This window comes from Hyla sarda, chromosome 6 (assembly GCF_029499605.1).
Source record: "Hyla sarda isolate aHylSar1 chromosome 6, aHylSar1.hap1, whole genome shotgun sequence".
Lineage (NCBI taxonomy): Eukaryota > Metazoa > Chordata > Amphibia > Anura > Hylidae > Hyla > Hyla sarda.
The window spans coordinates 4,180,049-4,202,451 of NC_079194.1; the positions used below are offsets into that span (position 1 = coordinate 4,180,049).

Consider the following 22,403-nt stretch of genomic DNA (forward strand, 5'->3'; position numbering starts at 1 on the left):
GTGCTCTGCGGGTGAACTACAAAGCTCAGAAGAGAAAGAGCGCCATTGGGATTTTGGAGAGAGAATGTGTCTGGAATTGAAGGCCACGAGTGTTTACAAAGACCCCATAGTGCTAGATCAATGGACCCCAGTTTGGAAAGTACACCCCTCACAGAATGTAATAAGGGGTATAGTGAGCATTTACACCCCACAGGTGTCTGACAGATTTTTGGAACAGTGGTCCGTGAAAATGAAAAATGTAATTTTTCATTTGCACAGCCCACTGTTTCAAAGATCTGTCAAACGCCAGTGGGGTGTAAATGCTCATTGTACCCCTTATTACATTCTTTGAGGGGTTTAGTTTCCAAAATGGGGTCATATGTGGGGGGGTCCACTGTTCTGGCACCACGGGGGGCTTTGTACACGCACATTGCCCCAGACTACCATTTCAAACAAATTCTCTCTCCAAAAGCTCAATGGCGGTCCTTCTCTTCTGAGCACACATGGGGTATTTCCATATTCAGAAGAGATGGGGTTACTAATTTTGGGGGGCATTTTCTCCTATTACTACTTTTAAAAATGTAAAATTTGGGGAAAAAACTGCGTTTGAGAGAATTTTTTTTTTTTTCATTTACACATCCAACTTTAACAAAAAGTCGTCAAACACCTGTGGGGTGTTAAGGCTCAATGTACTCCTTGTCACATTCCTTGAAGGGTGTAGTTTCCAAAATAGTATGCCTTGTGTTTTTTTTGCTGTTCTAGCATCATAGGGGCTTCCTAAATGCGACATGCCCACCAAAAGCCATTTCAGCTAAATTTCCAAAAGCCAAATGTGACTCCTTCTCTTTTGAGCATTGTAGTTCACCCGCAGAACATTTTACGTCCACACATGGGGTATTTCCATCCTCAGAAGAGAGGGGGTTACAAATTTTGGAGGGGCATTTTCTCCCATTACGCTGTGTAAAAAACTGCAAACTGTGTAAAAAAGATTTCAATTTTCTCCTTCTGAGGGGTGCAGTTTTTATAATGGGGTCATTTATGGGGTATTTCTAGTATGAAGATGCTTCAAATCCACTTCACAACTGAACTGGTCTCTGAAAAATTTTGATTTTGGAAATTTTGTGAAAAATTTGAAAATTGCTGCTGAACTTTAAAGCCTCTGATGTCTTCCAAAAGTAAAAACATCTCAACTTTATGATGCAAACATAATGTAGACATATTATATATGTGAATCAATATATAATTTATTTGGAATGTCTATTTTCCTTACAAGCAGAGAGCTTCAAAGTTAGAAAAATTCAAAATTTTCTATTTTTTCATAAAATTTTGGCATTTTTCACCAAGAAATGATCAACGAAAATTTACCACTAACATAAAGTAGAATACGTCACAAAGTATCAATGAAAATTTGCCACTAACATAAAGTAGAATATGTCACGAAAAAAAAAATATCTTGGAATCAAATTTATAAGTAAAAGCATCCCAGAGTTATTAATGCATAAAGTGATAGAGGTCAGATTTGAAAAAAAAAATTCTCCCATCCTTAGGGTCATAATGGGCTCCGTCCCCAAGGGGTTAAGAACTCAGAATGTTGTCTCTTGCTCTTCGGCCCTCTCAATAGGCAGTCTTCCATTGTAGTTCTCCTTCGCCATACCCCGTATGAGAACTCTAAGGGGTTCTGCAATCTGGGCGAAGTGGGGAATGAAGCGGCATATCCCAGGAAGCTCCTGACATCTTTCACTGTGAGCGGGGTAGGCCAATTCTTGACAACTTCCACCTTTTCAGGGTTGGGTTGGACTCCCTCTGCGCTGACAACATGACCCAAGTAATGGACTTGAGGTTTTGAGCAGATGACACTTTGACGGTTTAATCTTCAATCCATGCTTGATTAGAACTTGAAGGACGTCTGACAGATGACTGGGGTGTTCCAGGTAAGACTTGGAATACACAATGACATCGTCCAGGTACAATAGGACACTTTGAAAATTCAGATGGCCTAGGCATCTTTCCATCAGACGCTAGAACATAGCAGGGGTATTCCACAGCCCAAACCGCATACTCTTAAACTCGAACAGTCCTATGGGTGTCACAAAGGCAGTCTTTTCACGGTCCTCCATGGCCATGGGTACTTGCCAGTATCCGCTGGTTAAGTCCAGGGTGGAGAAGTAAGCAGGAGATGCGAGGGCTGTGAGTGACTCCTCGATCCTTGGCAACGGGTAGGCGTCCTTGTGTGTGACCTTATTCCGCTTCCTGTAGTCGACACAGAAGCGGATGGTTCCGTATTTCTTCTTGACCCGGACAAGTGGCGCTGCCCAGGGGATCTGACTCTCCTGGATCATGTCTGCCTCTTTCATGTCAGCCAGCATCTTCTTGACAGTCTGATACATGCCTGGTGCGACTGGACGTTGCCTTTCCTTGATAGTCGGGCTGTTGCCTCTGAGGATACGGTGCTGGATCATTGACGTCTACCTGAAGTCTGTGGGGTGCTTGCAGAAAGCCTCATGGTACCTCTTGGCGACATTGGTGATTCCATTGACTTGGTCCCTTGGGGTAGTGTCATCTCCAAACTGGAGCCCACCAGGGCTCTGGAAGGTTCACACTGGATCCTTCGGCCACTTGAGCTGCATGCTGTCGGGCCACCAGACATTCTGTCACAATGTCCTTCAACTCTAGGAGGTACAGCTGGGCTACAGGGGTGTATTTGAGTAAGACAGTAGCAGAATCAGACAGGTTTACTAACCGCACCGGGACTCTCCCGTTGGTGACAATGACAAGGCTTCTCACAGCTCGAACAAGAGGATAATCTTCCAATTGCATAGGTTCCAGCAGAGCTTGATTCATTATTCTTGACTCCAGGACGTGCACGACACCAGATATTGGTCTCCGTGTTGGGTTGCAAGGTCACCGACCTGATGTCTTGAACTCGTACTCTGCAGATTTCACCATGCTTGTTGGCAAACTTCTTCTCCGCCCGTAGAATTTTCAAGTGGTGATGCGCAGCCCACTGGCCTGACGGGGACATGTATGGGAGAGAGGCATACAAGGCATCTAACAGTTCAGTGAAACAATTCTTCATAATGTTCATCCTCAATATAAACTCAGCAGACTTCTTATCTGTCACATTATTTACAATCACTCCCTGCCTGCTAAGTACATGCTCTCCCAACTGAATGGTTGGCTCCCAGTATCCATGTCTGGGGACTGGTTGCCCATTACCCTCAACTACTCTGAAGTTATCATCCCCCGATTCACACAATAAACTAACATCCCAACACTTTTAGGTATAGTAGACACTTGTGACCCTGTATCTATCAACCCCTCCAACTGTACACCTTCTACAATAATTTTTACATAGGAGCAGGAGGCGACATAAAGTGAGAGTCCTGGGGATTGGGAGTCGGGGATTGGACCTGATGACTGATTTCCTGAGGGCCGGTCCATGACCTCAGGGGAAATCAGTTTAAATCCCAGCACAGCATTCTTCAATGTCCTGACTTATTACAGTAAGTGCAAAAGGGTCTTTGAGTCCCCAAAGGTCTATTGGGCAGAGGATTGCGGTAATTGAAATTGCAGGGAGCAGGAGGAGGGGCAGGTTTTCTAGGTAGGGGCAGTTCACGGTCAGGTGGAGCGGCTCGGTTGGCAAGTTCCTTCACAGCCTTAGTCAGTTGTTCAATGTCCTGACTAACACTCTGTAAGTCTGAGGCTGCGGTGACTGGGAAATTAGAGGACATTGGGGCGGGGGCTGGTGATGGTGGTGGTGTAGATCTTGCTACCGCCCCTAGTGGCTCTTGAATGAGTGTAAGGGGTGTACAAACTCCCTTTAACTCAGTCCCGGACTCAATCACTTGGATAGCCAGTCTTTTGAAAGCGGGGATTGACATGTTGGGGTTTTGAACCGCTAACATTCTCAGCTGAACTTTGTCCAACTTATTAAGGGCCCCATCAATAAATCTGTCCATTATATCCCTATTGTCCTGCTCGGGGGTTATACCATCTAATTTTTGGACAGTCTCTAGGGCATTCTGTAGGGTTACAGCATACGCTCCCAATGTCTCACCTGGCTTCTGTCGCCTTTAATACAGCCGGAGACCTACCTCTGATGGAGAATGTGACTCAAATACCTGGTACAGTCCTTCAAAGATCTGCTCTACAGTCACCTTCTCGGAGGCTGGGCAGGTGCGGACTTCCTCTGACGCTGGTCCCTGTAGTTGTCCTGTGAGCAATTGCACCTGTTGGTTAGGAGGGAAAGAGTAACATACAGACGGATCCTGGATCCTTTCATTAAAATCCCTCAGAGTGAATGGGTCTCCATTGTAGGTAAGGAGGACACGGTTCCCCATAAATACTGGTGCAGACACTGGAACCAGGACTGTTGACGCTGACTGCAGGCAGGGCTGGCAAGATCCTGGCTGCTGGGGCAGGTGATGACCTCATTGCTGGAAAAGAAGGGGCCCTGTCGCCAGGTTGATCTGGAGAGCTGGGTTCTGACATCCTGTTGATTTTTGAGTGCACTGTCTTTTTAAGGGAAATGAGGTGCATTTTCCTTTAAGATGCTTACTGTAGCATGGAAGCGGCTTTGGCTCGGCTGATGGGGGTACTGTAATGGATTCTCCCCCTCTATTTCACAGGCACCTGGTAGTAATTTCACTTGCGACCAGGCCTGCGGACACTAATGGGTTACTGCTGACAGCTACCGGCACCGGAGACTGGATATTGACAATCGTTGGTATTTGCAGAGTCTGCGCTGCAGCGGATGCTTGACAGATGACAGCAGAGACGAGCGCAGCAACCAGAGCCTCCAATATGGCTGCACCCATGGAACTTCCTGTTTTGGTCTGGTCGGCAAAATATTCCCCTGTGCACCACAGGGCAGCTCTTTGGTTCCTCCTTGCGCAGTGCTGAAGAGGCGCCACTGCTGGGGACTGATGGGGCGGAGCTGCGACCGCTCACGTGCGCGGGAAACACCAGACCACTTTAACCTTTTCAGGTACTGACTCTCTACAATCCACAATGCCAAATAACATTCTTTTCTTCAATTCCCCCTCTATTTCACAAGTGCCTCGGGTAAAACACTTTCCTCTGACAGTCCCGTACACTTCCTGGCGCAAATTCTATTTGTATAAAAGAGTTGGAGAGGCTCTTGTCTAACTACCCACCAAATAAACCCGGGCTACCTAATTAGACACTTATACCCAAGGTGTCAGATTGTAGTTTGTCTGTAGAAATATATATATTAGGGCTCAGGGTTTGAGACAACTGGACAGGTTGTGTTTAAAGTAATATTTCAATTTATTGATTGTATATAATGTGACAATTGAATATTAGATAAAATGTAAATAGCAGCAACTGCGTCTCACAGGGCCCTTGTGTAGGCGCAGCACCAACTATTAAGAACTATAGCATATGTATAGTACAGTATATAAAATATAAAAATATACTTGTAAAAAATTATAAAAGATATAAAATAAGAATATAGAGACCACCATAAACATATATATAGAGAGGGATCTGGATGGGAGAGTCTTAGTCCATCCTCTATGGTAAATAATCTCCTCTCATAAAAAAGTCCTGCTCATATAGACCGATTCTGGTATTGTGGTAACCAATGGCAACCATAAGGTTAGTAACCCATAGCAACCGTTCTGATGAGTCCGGCTATTTAAGCACTTCAATGTTTAAGTAGAAGATAAACTTGATATTTGTAGACAATATTCAACATGAACAGCTAGTGTGCAGTCACTGTTAATATGCATGCATATTTGTATGATACTTTGTATCTCACCGCTCCCGGACACTGATGCGCTGGACTTCACGGGGATGCTGCGATCTCCTCCTGATGAGCTGTGTAATCCTGCAGTGTATTAGCACTGAGTAGCTGTCTTGGTAAGCGGCAGCATCACCGGAGACTCGGCAGTCTCCAACAGTGGTGATGTTGGTAGATGGTGGGTTGCGGGTGGTGTTGTCGCAGCGGTTCTGCGGATGCGCACGTACATGTGCCGGAGGCGTCCTCGTGGCAGCGAGGCGCGGATGTCTCCTTCACCGGGTGTCGGGTGATTGACAGTTTATTGTCCGGTATCGGACTGCTATTGACTTAAGCAGGGCAAATATACTGGTGGTCTCAATAGGTATTGAGGGGACGCTGGACGCGTTTCAGAACTCTCTCAGTCCTTTCTTCAGCAGCAAAGAATAAGTGTAATGGGGGGTCACTGTGTCGTATTTTATACATATAACTCCTCCTCTATCAATTAGTGACATCAGATCCAGAGTAAACAAAGTCAACAAAACAAAATAGTGGTGTTAGATTTATGAATGAAAGTAGTAGAGCTCAGTACTAAATGAATAGGACTGTCTTGAATTACATATAGTCTGCTGTGTAATGCATTGAAAATAAAATAAAAAAGACCTGTATTAAATAATATACGTGAGTGAATTACAAAGTGATGTCTTTTTGTGTGAATGGAATGTTTGAGATATATAAAGTAAATTCATTGTGTGCCAATTATTGACCATAAATATAAAATCATAGTATCTGTGTACAATTGTATAAAAGTATGAATACTATGTGAAAGTTTAAATATTGATGATGATGCAAATATTTAAAATATTGGTGTAGTGTGAAATGGGATATATATTTTGCTTGTGAGTATAATTGTGATGGTGAAACCTAATATGCAAATGTGGTGATTGTGGATTACTAGAGACCAGGTGTCTGAAGAAAAGTATCTATACTCTAAGTGTCCTACAGTCAGTATATCTGTTGCAATATATATAAAAAAAAGGGACTAGATAGTGTACATAAGACATACAAAAGTTATAGACAATGGAGATATAAATACCCGAGTTGTGTGGATAAAGGCAAGGGCCCAATAAAGGGTCCGTCAGGGTGCTGATAGTACAGCCAGACCCCGACGGGCCGTCCAAAGGGACCTCACCCATCTTTATTCCAAAAAGCCGAACAGTTCCAGGTCTTTATTCAAGCCCTTGGGGGCTAGTGACCCAAATTCGAATATCTTGCGAGATTCTGCCCTAGACATTTTCCCAATAAAATTCCCTCCCCTCCAATCTTTGTGTATCAGTTGTAGTGCCGTATATCTTAAAAGGTTAGGGTTACCTTGGTGGACAGATTTAAAATGTGCCGATAAGGGGTGTTTATCATTTTGTTTTTTGATGTTGTATCGATGCTCCAGAATGCGTGTTTTAAGTGCACGTGACGTGCGTCCTATGTATTGTTTGTGACATGGACATTCAATTAGATAATTAACCCCCTTACTGGAACAGTTTAAAAATTCTTTAATAGTAAAGGTGTAATCATTTACTGTAGATTTTACCATCACGGTTCTCTTGTCGAATCTCGTGGATTTACAATTCGGACATTGTCCACATCTAAAAAAACCTTTTAAGTCAACCAGAGTAGAGTCTGGTTTGGTACGTTTTTGCAAATTCTATTTGCATCGGCATGCGATTTTCTGACAACCCTGGACACAGTTCAGACTCGGGGAGGACTTGTCGCATCAGGTGCACACCTGTATCCTGTTCGTGATGCCAAAAGTTGTGGTAACGGGGTGTGATGAGGGCAGATGTTACCCTAGGGGCAGATGGCATTATGGTATAGAAGTAATTTACAAATCTGTATGCAGGAAGTTTCTTGCACCAGTTGATTTAAAAAAAAAAATTTCCACAGAAGTACCCCAATACACTCTAGCAACAGCCATGTTTTCTCAAAACCCAACATTTCGGCCCTGAATTTCTAGGTTTTGACAGCAGATTTTCTGGTACCGTCAATGCAACAAAAATGTTGTCTCATGTGTGGATACAGGCTGCACCCGGTTATATTCTACAAGTCTGCATCTGTGTTGTATGGAATTAAGGTGAGCGTGATTCCTAATGTGATCTCATTCTGTCTTCTATCAGTTACGGCACATAGAGCGCCCCCCTCTGTTCTCGTTACATAACCCCTAAATGCCCAATATCATTAGATACAATGTTACTGCAGTACGGCTCTGTTCACACCATCATCATAGCTTCTACTATAACACAAACCATGATGGCATTTCTGGAGCGACAAACAGATCGGCGGTGCCTGATGGACGCCGTAGGCTCGTTATGATGTCTCTCAAGTTGCTTTATGGTGTCTGTTGCTTTGATGGGAAGAATAGTTCAGCATAGACACTTTGTCATCTCATCGAATCTGGCAGAACTAACGATGGTGGCTCTGAGGGTTGTGTAAACAGATTGTGTCTGGTCTATCCTGCCTTAGTGTAACAGCGTGTGGCACGTACCACTCCTTACTAGTACTGTGATGTGTGTGCAGCTCCCCTGCCTCGCTGTTGGCTCTGGATATCCTTCTTTCATGCACTGTCACATTCTGCAGCAGTTTCTGTGGGGTTCCATAGGGGCCGCATGTGTCCACAAGCCTCCTCTTATAGAGCCACTGTATGCTTCTGATTCCTGTCCCTCTCCAATCCCTGCCAGACACCACCTATATGAGAGCACTTCTCCCTTCCAGTGGTGTGACCAATATTGCAGTATCAACAACGAAGGTGCCTGTCCCTTATTCCTAATCTGCATACCTGTGTCTGACCTGAGCTTAATATCCTGACCTTGCTTCTGCATGATCTCTTGTACCTGCTTGATTCTCTATTGTATGACCTGGACTGTTGACCACACCTAACTCTCATCCATACTGCACCACCTGGTTGCATCTGAGCTTCTCAGCTTTTCTGCTCCACACTTTGTGCTGCTATAACACCATTTCAGCTCTTCTACTCTGCACTTTGCTTTGCTGCGCTAATACCATCTGCAGCGTCAGCTAGCCCCTCCTACCTGTATCCCTAGTGCTTAGCACCAGGGCTTTCTGGCCTGTTTGGCCAGCTGCCACCTAACTGGGAGCATTTTTTCAGTAGTGATCTAGTATCTCCCAGCAAGATAGCAAGATAAAGGGCGTAAACCAGGGGAACAAATAGATTACGCTACCAAGTTTTGCCCAAAGCCAAACTGGTAGTTGGTGCAGCAGGTCCTTACCCATTGGGGCGTTACACTTAGTCTATCACTGTTGTGAACATTGTTAGTCATATATAATGCATCTTTGGCTGTGATATTATTTTACCTAGGGAAGCAAAAGCTTCATGCCAGTTGTTACTTTTACTTTTTGGCTGGATGGCCGCCTTGACATGTACAGTGTCCCCTTCAGACAGCTGGGTGGGGGGAAGGGTGTGTGACCCTTTTTAAAGGGGTACTTTACCCTTTCAAAGGGGGATCCCCGCTATCTCCCTGCTGACCCGGTGTTTGTTTAGGGCATCGGGGTGCTGTGCCAGAGGCTCGTGACATCACGGCCACGCCCCCTCAATGCAAGTCTATGGGAGGGGGCGTGATGGCTTGCATTGAGGGGCGTGATCGAGATGTCACGAACGGGGCATGGCTTTGATGTCATGAGCCTCGGCCCCGCATTACCAGTCATCCAGCATGGAGCAAAGTTTGCTTTGTGCACCGGATGTCTGAGGTGCCGCAGAAGAGATTGTGGGGGTCCCCAGCGACGAGACCCTCACGATCAGACATCTTATCCCCTTTGCTTTGGATAGGGGATAAGATGTCGAAGGGCAGAGTACCACTTTAACGTTTTCCTCACTGGAATCCATAGTGGGCAAATCTGCAACAAATTTGTGCCAATGATTGTGGCAAAAGAAATGAGAAAAATCTGCAGGATATCTGTCCCCCGTCGGCCATACCTAAAACCCATGTGATGTCCCAGTACGTGATGATGTGGCCTTGTACTGTCCTCCTGCCCTGTCAGGCAGAGTCCCTACATGTCCCCAGGGCTCCCCTGCAGCATATCACCATTATGTATATAGGTTCTATATACAGTGACCCCCCCCCCCCCCCCGACCTACGATCATTTCAGCATACGATCACTCTCAGAGGCCATCACATGGTGAAGGCAGCATCACCATACGATGCTTTTGTATGTCGGGGCCATCGCATTAACGGCTATCCTGCAGCGCAGACTGCTTCAGCTACCACCGGATAGCCGTTTACGGTGCCCCGTGTGCTCCGGTGATGGTCTCCTACCTGTCCTCGGGGCTCCGGAGCGTCCTCTTCGGGATCCCCTCCATTGCCGGCGCTTTCCATCGTCGTCATCACGTCACCGCGCACGTCGTCCCGTCATGCAATAGGAGTGGCGTGCATAGTAACGTGATGACGGCGACGTGAGAGCGATGATCCCGGGCAGCAGAGACGTTCCGGAGCGGCGGGGACATCACAGGGACGCGGTGACAGCGATGGAGCGCAACATCCAGGGCAGCGGTGACGGTCCGGAGCGGCGGGACAGGTGAGTATAACTTCCTATACTTTCCATTGCACGGATCCCTCAACAAACGATGGTTCATTTGGAACGGATTACCATCGTATGTTGAGGGACCACTGTAAATGATGTACTGGTGCTGTTGCTTTAATGTTTGTACCACATGTTTGTTACCCAGAGGGCTCCAGTGACCAGGAGACCCCTAAGTGACCTATAGGCTCCTAGCACAGCCCCCTATATAACCAGGGGAGGGGCTGCAATCTCTCTCTTAGCACATTGCTACTTCTGCTGAGGTCAAGTCCAGTCAAGTTGTTCCAATGTCTGGGTCCAGAGCATTAGGTCCCTAAAGTCCTGCAGCCACAAGTCGGTCATCAGTAAGTCAAGTCGTCTTATTGTCAGTCACCATCTCTGTCAAGTCCATCTGTAGTCACTGTGGCCTGAACTAAAGTCAGTCTAAGGCTGGGTCCACACTACGTTTTGTCCCATACGGGAGCGCATACGGCAGGGGGGAGCTAAAAGCTCGCGCTCCCGTATGTTACCGTATGCGCTCCCGTATGTCATTCATTTCAATGAGCCGACCGGAGTGAAACGTTCGGTCCGGTCGGCTCATTTTTGCGCCGTATGCGCTTTTACAACCGGACCTAAAACCGTGGTTAACCACAGTTTTAGGTCCGGTTGTAAAAGCGCATACGGCGCAAAAATGAGCCGACCGGACCGAACGTTTCACTCCGGTCGGCTCATTGAAATGAATGACATACGGGAGCGCATACGGTAACATACGGGAGCGCGAGCTTTTAGCTCCCCCCTGCCGTATGCGCTCCCGTATGGGACAAAACGTAGTGTGGACCCAGCCTAAGTACTGCAAGTCCAAGTAACCCTGCGAGGTCTCCCTGTCTCACTGGTCATCTCCCTGGGATATTTGGCTGTACTGCAAAGACTATATCACCTGTTTAACCTCAGTAAAGCTGCCGTTATGGTTAATCTGGCGTTGGTGTCTTCATTGCCCCCGTGCCTAACCCAGGATCAGCGGCATTACCTTCGGGTGCTTAAGGCTAAACCACGCCCTGGCGTCACGACAAGAAGGGGTTAATACCATCTGCCCCTTGGGCCATAACATCTGCCCTGCACCTCACACCCCGACACCAAACACAACAATAACAATAATATAAAGCAGGAACATAAACAACCTGTAAAGCTGATGCCTGAGGCCACAGATATTCGGTGTCCCCTCCCGACATCTATGCAGGAGCTCAGACCGGTTCACAGACTCCAAAATCCTCCCCGGGGGGGAACGTTTAGTCCTCGTGTCCTGGAGATAAAGTGCGGTTATTACTCTGTGCGGCAGATAATTTCCTGCAGTTAGAAGATTATATCCGCCTTCTAAGCCAGTGTTGCCCAACCAGGGTGCCTCCAGCTGTTGCCAAAGTACAACTCCCAGCATGCCCGGACAGCCGTTGGCTGTCCGGGCATGCTCGGAGTTGTACTTTTTCAAAAGCTGAAGGCACCCTGGTTGGGCAACACTGACTTAGAAGATTATATTCACCTGCTAATTGGGATTTGTAGATTTGCAACAGCTGGAGGCACACTGGTTGGGAAATACTGCCTGTAAGTGTCAGACGTTGTGGTCTCCGTCAGATTTTTTTTGTCTTTGTTTTTTTTTTTTTTTTCGGATGTTTTCCTCTCGATTCATATTGTTACTATGTTTTCCATTTTCTCTTGTCTGTGTTCAGCCCAGTGAAGGACACAGCGACCTTGAATGAAGCTACGCATCGTGCATTATTCCGTTCACCATCTTGGCTTTATGTATTCGAATCAAACTTCCAGTTTAATGCCCTGTATCTGAATACCCTGCTTTCTGGTGCCCCCACTGGCATTCAGCATTGGGCACATGTCCCGGGGATCCCCCTCCCCCTTTAACCCTTCCCTTTCCTCTGTCCTTCCATTAAAGTTCAATTATCAATTAGTTTTAGCAGAATATCATATATATATGAATGATAATTGTGGGTATGAGCCCCTCCACATGCGAATGCTTTATAATGTGGGGGACTAAAACCAACAATTGGGACCTGCTGTTTTTGATGGGGTGGGCTTTACTCCCTATTCGGCTTGCACTTGTCGGAGAATATGGTGCATACCTGTCACTAAATAAACTTTGGGGTTCCCATTACTACTCCTAGCACTCCTCCCACCCCAATTTCAGAGCTTTAAAAAGCTCACAGCAGGAGAGAGTGGGAGTTTCCCAGCAGTTATGACATCACTGAAGCCTGCTGGGGACCACTTCTGCCCTCACATGGTATCAGCGCTGTGATGAATAGAAGACCTCAAGCTCTGTGCAGCTTTCAATGAGGCTCTTTGCAGCTGCCAATCAAGCTCAGCACAAATAAACACTTCCTGAGTTTGGTCTCCTGCCTGGCTGGGAGGAGACCAAACTCTCTGTATTAATTGCAGCAGGGAACAGAACAGAGCCACCTAATGGCCGTTTTCTCTATTACATTTTAAACATATTTATGTTGATAATTTTAGAAGCAAGTGAATGGGAAAGTGTCTGCTAATTACACAAGGAACACTATATTAAATGTTTTATTTGGTGACAGGTACTCTTTAATTGGCTAAATAGTATTAACGACATACCGATGTAATACCAATAAATTACTGACCAAATACTGATCACATACTGATATAATACAGAACAAATATTGACCATATACTGATCACATACTGATATAATACAGAACAAAAACTGATTAAATATTGACCATATGTGGTGAACCAGGAAAGTTGTAGTGTCTGGGCTGTTGCAGTGATGGAAGTGCAGGGTCTGGTGGTATTAACCCTTAGATGTCATGACGCCAGGGTGCGGTTTCTACCGCCAACCGTCCCAGAAAGGATAGGGAAAATAACAGCATGTCCACAGCAGACTTTATGAACCAACTGAAGAACTTTACTTGAAGATTTTATGCAACAGTCTCTTAAGAGGTAACCGGAATGCAGGTTCCTCACATGTTTTGCTGGGACTTTGAAGCAATGAGCTTTGATGCAGGCCACTGTGCTACTAATTATAATATTTTAGCTGGTAGTAGTCACACAAGATTTGATAGAGTGAGATTTGTAACTCACGGTTTAGTGGCTGCAGGTTCTTAGGCTTTGGCCTAGATGAATTGAGATTTCTGCTGAGATGTTTGTGCTTCTTCAGTGTCCAGGAGATAAGAGAGAGAATTTAGTGGCTACAGCCCTTTATATAATAAGGGGCTGGACTAAGCTCATTGGTCAGCAAACCTGTCAGTCCTGAACCCAGTGAACTCTGGGTATATCACATGACCCTGGAAGGTCCTTAAGCAAGTATTCATTACAACTGTACATCACGTGACCCCGAAAGGTCCTAAATATCTATACAACCATTATAATAGATCACGTGACTCTACCCGGGTCCTATGCATATATATTTCCTATATATTAATATTATTTATGCATATATATATATATATATATATATATATATATATATATATATATTAAACAATATACAATTTATATGAGGCGACCAGGGGTAAGCCCTGCAGGAGAGCCTATGGGAATGAATGGACTCTGGCTGAGGGGACTTTAGACAGGGACAGGACCAGGTCCTGTACCGGGACACCACACATATACTGACTAAATAGTACACACTGACAAAAAATGTACAAAAAAAAAGTAAATTTTATGCCTTAAAAAAGTTTAACGAATGGCTGCCAGTCCACATTTAGTTATAAGGGATATTCTATTATTCTATTTTTTTAATATTTTGCTGGGATGATACAAACAGTAAAAACAAGTGATACTAACCTAGTTCCCTTCAGCTCCCAGGTCCCACCGTTCACCGCTTCTCTCTGATTCCAAGAGGAGATGTCACAGCAGGACCTTCCCGCTCGGCTCCCCCCAGTGGTGTCCCATCTAGGCCAGAGATTGGTCTTAACGGGCAGGTCCTGCTCTGACATATTATATCACAAGCAGAGAAAAGCGCTGAACGTTGGGGACCAGAAGTCGCTGGAACAGGAGCTGCGGGGGCTGGAGTGTGTCCTTATTAGTGTTGCTCGCGAATATTCGCAAGACGAATTCCCGAATATAGCACTATATATTCGTAATTACGAATATTGTTTTTTTATTTTTTATTTATTTTTATTTTTTTCACAGTACACATCACAGTGATCATCCCTCTCTGCTTCCAGCTTGTGTGGTGTAAAGAAGGCTCTAATACTACTGTGTGAGACTGATGTGCGAATTTTCGCATATGCGAAAATTTGCATATGCTAATTTTCAAATATGCGAATTTTTGCTTGCACAGGTTTTCATATATGCAAATTTTTGCATATGTTAATTTTCGTATACGCGAATATTTGCATATGCGAAAATAAAACACGAATATTCGCGAATATGTGACGAATATTCATCCATATATTTGCGAATATTCGCGAATTCGAATATGGCCTATGCCGCTCAACACTAGTCCTTATGACTTGTTTTTCAATTTTACACTAGCCCCCGCAAAATGTACTGGAATAAAACAGACTTAAAATGCAAGGGACTTTTTGGACAGTTTTAGAAATTTTGGGCATGAATATTTGGTTATTTTTAAAGCCAGAGTAATATAACCTATCGGACTTGGATATGTTAATGGATTTCATCTGCAGTGTGAATAGGTTGCACCAATGAATTCTTATTCACATGTAGTGTCACCTTTTAGGCTCTGTTCACATCTGCCTTATGGCTTCTGTATATGGTGCTATATACCAGATAATATGATGGATCCTAAAAGCCCCATTGACCACCGGTGTGACATCATAATGTCCATTGTTTGCTGCCCGCCACCATATTTTTGCTGTCAAAAGTGATGGAACTGCAGCTGAAGCCATTGGACGACAATGTGAACAAAGCCTTAGATCCAAAGGTTTCAGACAATTCTTAAAGTGACTTGTTATTAACAAAAACTTTTGATATAATGTAAATAATGCAATTACATGTATATACATATATAAATATATATTTGTGGGTAAAAAATGCTGTCCCTCTGTTTCTGTATGAGCAGACCAAATACAAGAAGTGTGGGCGAAACAAGCAAGGCTAGATACAATGAGGACAAGCAGGGCTCTGTACACTGAGGACAAGCGGGGCTCTGTACACTGAGGACAAGCGGGGCTCTGTACACTGAGGACAAGCGGGGCTCTGTACACTGGGGACAAGCGGGGCTCTGTACACTGAGGACAAGCGGGGCTCTGTACACTGAGGACAAGCGGGGCTCTGTACACTGAGGACAAGCGGGGCTCTGTACACTGAGGACAAGCGGGGCTCTGTACACTGAGGACAAGCGGGGCTCTGTACACTGAGGACAAGCGGGGCTCTGTACACTGAGGACAAGCGGGGCTCTGTACACTGAGGACAAGCGGGGCTCTGTACACTGAGGACAAGCGGGGCTCTGTACACTGAGGACAAGCGGGGCTCTGTACACTGAGGACAAGCGGGGCTCTGTACACTGAGGACAAGCGGGGCTCTGTACACTGAGGACAAGCGGGGCTCTGTACACTGAGGACAAGCGGGGCTCTGTACACTGAGGACAAGCGGGGCTCTGTACACGGAGGACAAGCGGGGCTCTGTACACGGAGGACAAGCGGGGCTCTGTACACGGAGGACAAGCGGGGCTCTGTACACTGAGGACAAGCGGGGCTCTGTACACTGAGGACAAGCGGGGCTCTGTACACTGAGGACAAGCGGGGCCCTGTACACTGAGGACAAGCGGGGCCCTGTACACTGAGGACAAGCGGGGCCCTGTACACTGAGGACAAGCGGGGCTCTGTACACGGAGGACAAGCGGGGCTCTGTACAATGAGGACAAGCGGGGCTCTGTACACGGAGGACAAGCGGGGCTCTGTACACTGAGGACAAGCGGGGCTCTGTACACTGAGGACAAGCGGGGCCCTGTACACTGAGGACAAGCGGGGCCCTGTACACTGAGGACAAGCGGGGCCCTGTACACTGAGGACAAGCGGGGCTCTGTACACGGAGGACAAGCGGGGCTCTGTACACTGAGGACAAGCGGGGCTCTGTACACTGAGGACAAGCGGGGCTCTGTACACTGAGGACAAGCAGGTGTGGTGGCGGGGTGTGTGGTGCAGGGTAGATATTGTTACACTAGGGGCAGATGGAATTAACCCCTTGTATTTGTGATGCAAGGGCGTGGTTTAGCCTGTAACAACCTGAAGGTGTACCGCTGGATCCTGGGCTAGGCACGGGGGGCAATAAAGACTCCGGCGCCAAGTTACGAACAACAGTAGCTTTACTGAGGGTAGACAGATGGTAAAGTCTATACAATTCAGCCAGGGCCCAAGGAGGTGACCAGTGATGCAGAGACCTTAAGCGCTTGATAGGACTTGTAGTAGGACTGGACAATTGAATGCAGACCACGCTGAATTTTCAGATGACAGGGACTGACTTGACTCATAAAGCTGTGACTTTATCTTACTGGACTTGATGGCGGCTGCAGGACCGGATTCTGAGGTCTCCAACACTCTGGACCACACACTAGACAGGACTACACTGGACCTCAGCAGAAGAGCAGAGCTCAAAGAGAGAAGCTCCACCCAGGGCTTATATGGGAGAGACTAGCAGGGAGTTCATAGGTGACTCTTGGGATCACCTGGTCACTGGTACCTCCTGGGTAACAATCACATGACATATTACATGGTATAACTCTTAAAGCAGCATTATATTTTATAACACTTTGCATGGTAAAACATATTTACAATGGGGAAACAAGTGCAGGAGGCCTTGGGGACACTGAAGGAGGCTGCCTGACAGCACAGCAGGAGCACGGGGTAACACCTTTCGTACTGGGCCACCACAAACTCCCCCTCCTAATGAAAGTCGTCCTTGATGCCCAGTCCAGAAGGGCAGAGGACTGAAGTGGCCACTGAGTCCTAGTGACAGTTTCTGGGGCATTTATGCTCAATGTCCTTCTCAGGTCTGGATTACATACCAGATAAGGATGAGTCCATGTGGCATGGTGAATGTCCATACATGCTCTTTAAACGTATCAGGTTAATTTGACTTTGTAACTGCTTTCTGAAGACACTCAAGACGACAAACTACATATCAATATACATTCATGGATTGGGCTGCCGGAGGCTATCTACCCAATGCCTTGGCTGCTAGGCCCCTCGGTTCTCAACTCTTCTGCCCAGAAATCAATATATATTGTTACACTTTACAACAGTATTACCTTTACATTCATCAATTCTATAACTCTACGTGCATTATCTAGATTTCAGGTGAACCCTCTGGTCAGTAGAGTACCCTGTACACGTGGACAGGAGAGAAAGCATTAGACACATAACTGTATATATTCAGAACTTGTGGACTGGGACGACAAATAATGTTACAGTCCTATCTTAACTATTTGCATATGTGTGGACTACTTTTACCATATGTGAACTGACTATGTGTGGTACATAACTTTACATAAGTTAATCTTTGTACCTGACGATGAGGTAGTGGCTACGCTTCTCCTGACTGGGTCAGGATCCCTCGCATATAGATCGCCATGAATAAACTACACTATTATACACATTTTATTACAGCACACCATAACCATTACAGTATACCAATAGAAGTATTTACTTGTGCAAAGGTAATGAGCAAAAATATATTACTCTAACGGTATATGCATATGTTCATTTTACCGCTCCACAGACCTTGTACACTTTGGGAGTTCTTAGCATAGAATCACGGCTAGAAGCCAGGCACGTACACTTATACAATTGGTTACAAATAAACTTCTTGACAAGTTCTTCAGGCACTTTTCTTAAATGTTGCATAACCTGTGGAGAACAAAAGTACTTCACAAAGAAAGTTAATGATATATATCCGAATTATCACGGGTAGACTTCCCTAACTTGGGAACTTGCCATCCCAGCCTCTCCGGTCGGACTGCTTCCGAGGCTTGGACATGTAATGGGGTCCATGGGACTGTGCCACCTCTAATGGACTCACTCGGGGGTTCCAGTTTACCCAGGACAACATGGACTCTGTAATGGTGCGGCTGATGGTGACCACCATTTGCACTGCAGCGGCTTGTGCCACTGGGGGAACAACGGTTGGTGCCTTTTGGGCCGACCAAACCTCCTCTGAGGGAGTAGGCCAAGGCACTTCAGTTGGTGCCCACTGGTTAGGCCAAACCTCCTCGACCACAGGAGTAGGCCTGGGCACATTCACAGACGACTGTGGTAGATACTTTGGTGCCATGACAGGCCCTTCTGGCATGTAGACCTCCTCCTCCTGGACGGTACCTCTGACTTTACGTGGCAGAAACCCATAGGGATCGGCGTCCCAGTCGTCCGATGGGAAGTAGGCAAACGGAATCTGGGTTGGATTCTTCGGATTGGTCACCGCAGCCGCCCACTCTCCTCTCAAGCCCTGTACAGGAGTATATTCCACGATCTCCCAGCTCTCTAGAGAATGCATGGACGGGAGAAGATAGTCTCTCTGCACTGCCCGATGCTTGACCAGAATGGTCCCTCCATGACGACAGTCTATGAGGGTGCCAAACCCCCGCACTTTGTCAAATTTCACCACTGTAGCGCGGCAGCATTCCAGGGGTGGCTCTCCCTCTCGGGGATGTTCCAATTTTCTAATGTATAGGGCCTCTAATGCTTTGGTGTACTGTTGCTGCGCTTGTCGCACCTCATATGGCATCAGCTTTGGCCCATATCTCTCCACTCTCTGTGCCCTCAGTCCCTCTACAATCTCGGCCACCTGAGCCTCTCTTCTGGCCCTCTCGGACTGGGCCGGAGGTACTGGGTGATAGGACTTCCCTAGCAGGGGAAGAAGGTGGTCCCTCATGTATCGGATCAGTCCAGGCTCATCGCCAAATAACCACTTAGGTAATGGTGGTGACTGGGGACGGGTGACAGACTTCTGGGCCTGGGGGGTTTGCTCTAGGCTAGGGGTAGAAGGAGGGGGAGAGAACGCGGCCTCAGCTGGAGTACTCATTTCTGACTCCTTGGTGTAAATTTCGACCCAGGACCCCCAGATTCGGTGGTGAGGGGACAGCCTCACCGGCAATGATGCACTAGGAAATGCTGGCGTTCCCTCCTCCGAGGTTTGTGGCCAGTCTCCATCGTCCTTGGGAGGCGGGATGTGATAGCAGGCCTCTTCGGCCTCGATAGAGATGCGCTGTAGACAATCTGCCAGCTCCTGAAACATTTGCGCCATGGCCGCAGAAACTTTAAGGGCCTCCGGCACCATCTTGGGACTCTCTGCACGTTTGCTTGCCTGTTCCGCCAATGTGCTCCTCTTACTGACTTCTGGCAAACTAAGAGGTTCCGGCGACGCTGCTCCTTTTATGCAGGGCTTCGGGAAAATGGCCGCCAGCCAGAAGTGCGTCAGCGCTGACTTCCGCTCCCCCTGGAACAAGGGGTGGATCTTTACAGTTCCACTTCGGCATCAATACAACAACATGGTTTCCACGCCCAGGGGTGGGACACTGACCAGTGCGGGACATTTTTGGACGCTTCTCTGGCACATCTTTAACCCTTGCAGGTACAGGCAATAATTGGCAATGCAACATAGTTTCTGATCTGATCTTGCACATGGTTTTCACAACTTCCATACTGTTCCAAACAGCAGGCGACAAACTTTTGTTCACCTCCCCCTCTATTTCACAAGCGCCTCGGGTAAAACACATTTCATAGACAAAGTCCTGTACACTTTTTGGTGCAGACTTAAATCGCATCGACATGTGTTTTTTGCAGACAATATTGGACACAGTTCAGATTAGGGGGAAGGACTTGAGACCAAAAGTTATGGTGGCGGGGTGTGTGGTGCAGGGCAGATGTTGTTACCCTAGGGTAAGATTGCATTAACCCCTTGTATTCATGATGTCAGGGCGTGGTTTAGCCTATAACTATCCGAAGGTATACCGCTGGATCCTGGGCTAGGCACGGGCAATAATGAGTCCAACACCAAGTTACGGACAACGGAAGCTTTACTGAGGCTAGACAGTTGGTAAAGTCTATACAGTTAAGCCAGGGCCCAAGGGGGTGACCAGCAATGCAGAGACCTTAAGGGCTTGCTGGGACTTGTAGTAGGAATGAACAATTGAATGCAGACCACGCTGACTAGACAGATGACAGGGACTGACTTGACTCATAAAGCTGTGACTTTATCTTACTGGACTTGATGGCGGCTGCAGGACTGGACTTTGAGGTCTCCAACACTCTGGGCACACACACTAGACAAGACTACACTGGACCTCAGCAGAAGAGAGAGAGAGAGAAGCTCCACCCAGGGCTTATATGGGGGAGACTAGCAGGGAGTCCATAGGTCACTCTTGGGATCACCTGGCCACTTGTAACTCCTGGGTAAAAATCACATGACATATCACATGATATAAAATGTAATGTTGCTTTAAGAGTAATAACACTTTACATGGTAAAACAAATTTACAATGGGGAAACTAGTGCAGGGGCTCTGTATACCGAGGACAAGCGGGGCTCTGTATACCGAGGACAAGCAGGGCTCTGTACACTGAGGACAAGCAGGGCTCTGTACACTGAGGACAAGCGGGGCTCTGTACACTGAGGACAAGCGGGGCTCTGTACACTGAGGACAAGCGGGGCTCTGTACACTGAGGACAAGCGGGGCTCTGTACACTGAGGACAAGCGGGGCTCTGTACACTGAGGACAAGCGGGGTTCTGTACACTGAGGACAAGCGGGGCTCTGTACACTGAGGACAAGCGGGGCTCTGTACACTGAGGACAAGCGGGGCTCTGTACACTGAGGACAAGCGGGGCTCTGTACACTGAGGACAAGCGGGGCTCTGTACACTGAGGACAAGCGGGGCTCTGTACACTGAGGACAAGCGGTGCTCTGTACACTGAGGACAAGCGGGGCTCTGTACACTGAGGACAAGCGGGGCTCTATACACTGAGGACAGTGTACAGAGCCCCGCTTGTCCTCAGTGTCCCTTTGACTCTCTTTACCTCAGCACAATTTTAATGACCCCTTTGATCCCCACACAATAGTAATGTCCACTTGTAGCCCCCACAAAATAATGCCCCCTCTGTTCCCCAGCACAATAACATTGTCCCCTCTGAGCTTCTGCACAATAATAATGCCCCTTTATGCTGCCACACAATATTAATTCCCCCTCTGAGCCCCAGCACAATAAAATAATGCCCCCTCTGCACCCCAGCACAATTATAATGCAAACATTTTTTTGGAAAAATTCATATCCTGCTTGGGTTGTTGGGGTTGGAAAAAATGAAAAAATAAAAATAAAAAACAGCCCTATATGTACCCGTCTCCTGCTTATTCCCCACGGCTTCCATTTGGCCCTGCTGGTCCCCGATCTTCTTCCTGTTTCTGAGACAAGCGCTCTGTACAGAACCTGCCGGCTCAGCCAATCACTTCAGTGGTATTATGACCTAGTTACTGATTGGCTGAGCCAGCAGGTCCTGCACTGAGCACTTTTCTCCTAATCAGGAAGAAGGCAAAAGATTGTGGGACCGGACGGAGCTGAACTGGAGCTGCGGGGGATCAGGGTTCAGTAAGTATGTATTTTTTTTTGCATGTTTTTTGATTTTTGCATAACTCCAGATAGCCCCTTTTTAATATCTAATACATTCTTTATTATTGTTCTCTTTTTATCCTTATATATATTTTTTTATCATTTTATATATAAATCGTAGCAGAAGCAAAGATATAAGTAAATTGCTGGCGTCCCTGTGTGCCGGGATGATGGCGGTCTATGGCGCCATTCTCTCAGTTTACAGGTTAGATGAGAAAACACTTGGCAATGAGATTTAAGATGATTTTCTAACTAAATCGCACCCACCGCTGTGATAAAGAGAGACTACCGCATTCCCATGGCAACCACAACCATTTGTATAAAATAACAGCTCGGTCCCCAATTGTACTACATGTCTCCATACATCATGTGATGTGCCAAGGCGCAGAATAATTATTTCTTATCACAATAAATCTATGTATATAGCAAATAATATAGCATATACACTATATATAGGATATAGACATGAAATAATATAGGATATACACATTATATAGGATATACAGGATATAATATAAGATATACACATG

At 46.5% G+C, this 22,403-nt stretch overlaps 1 protein-coding gene across 1 annotated transcript in view; it reads left to right on the forward strand.

Annotated features, from left to right (window-relative positions):
• The first annotated feature begins 4,595 nt into the window (after positions 1-4,595).
• LOC130275293 (uncharacterized) overlaps positions 4,596-22,403 on the forward strand; it is a 97,421-nt gene continuing 79,613 nt past the window's right edge. The window contains exon 1 of the mRNA XM_056523107.1: positions 4,596-4,966. Coding sequence (XP_056379082.1) covers positions 4,905-4,966 — 62 coding nt within the window. The 5' untranslated portion in view covers positions 4,596-4,904. The remainder of the gene's footprint in view (positions 4,967-22,403) is intronic.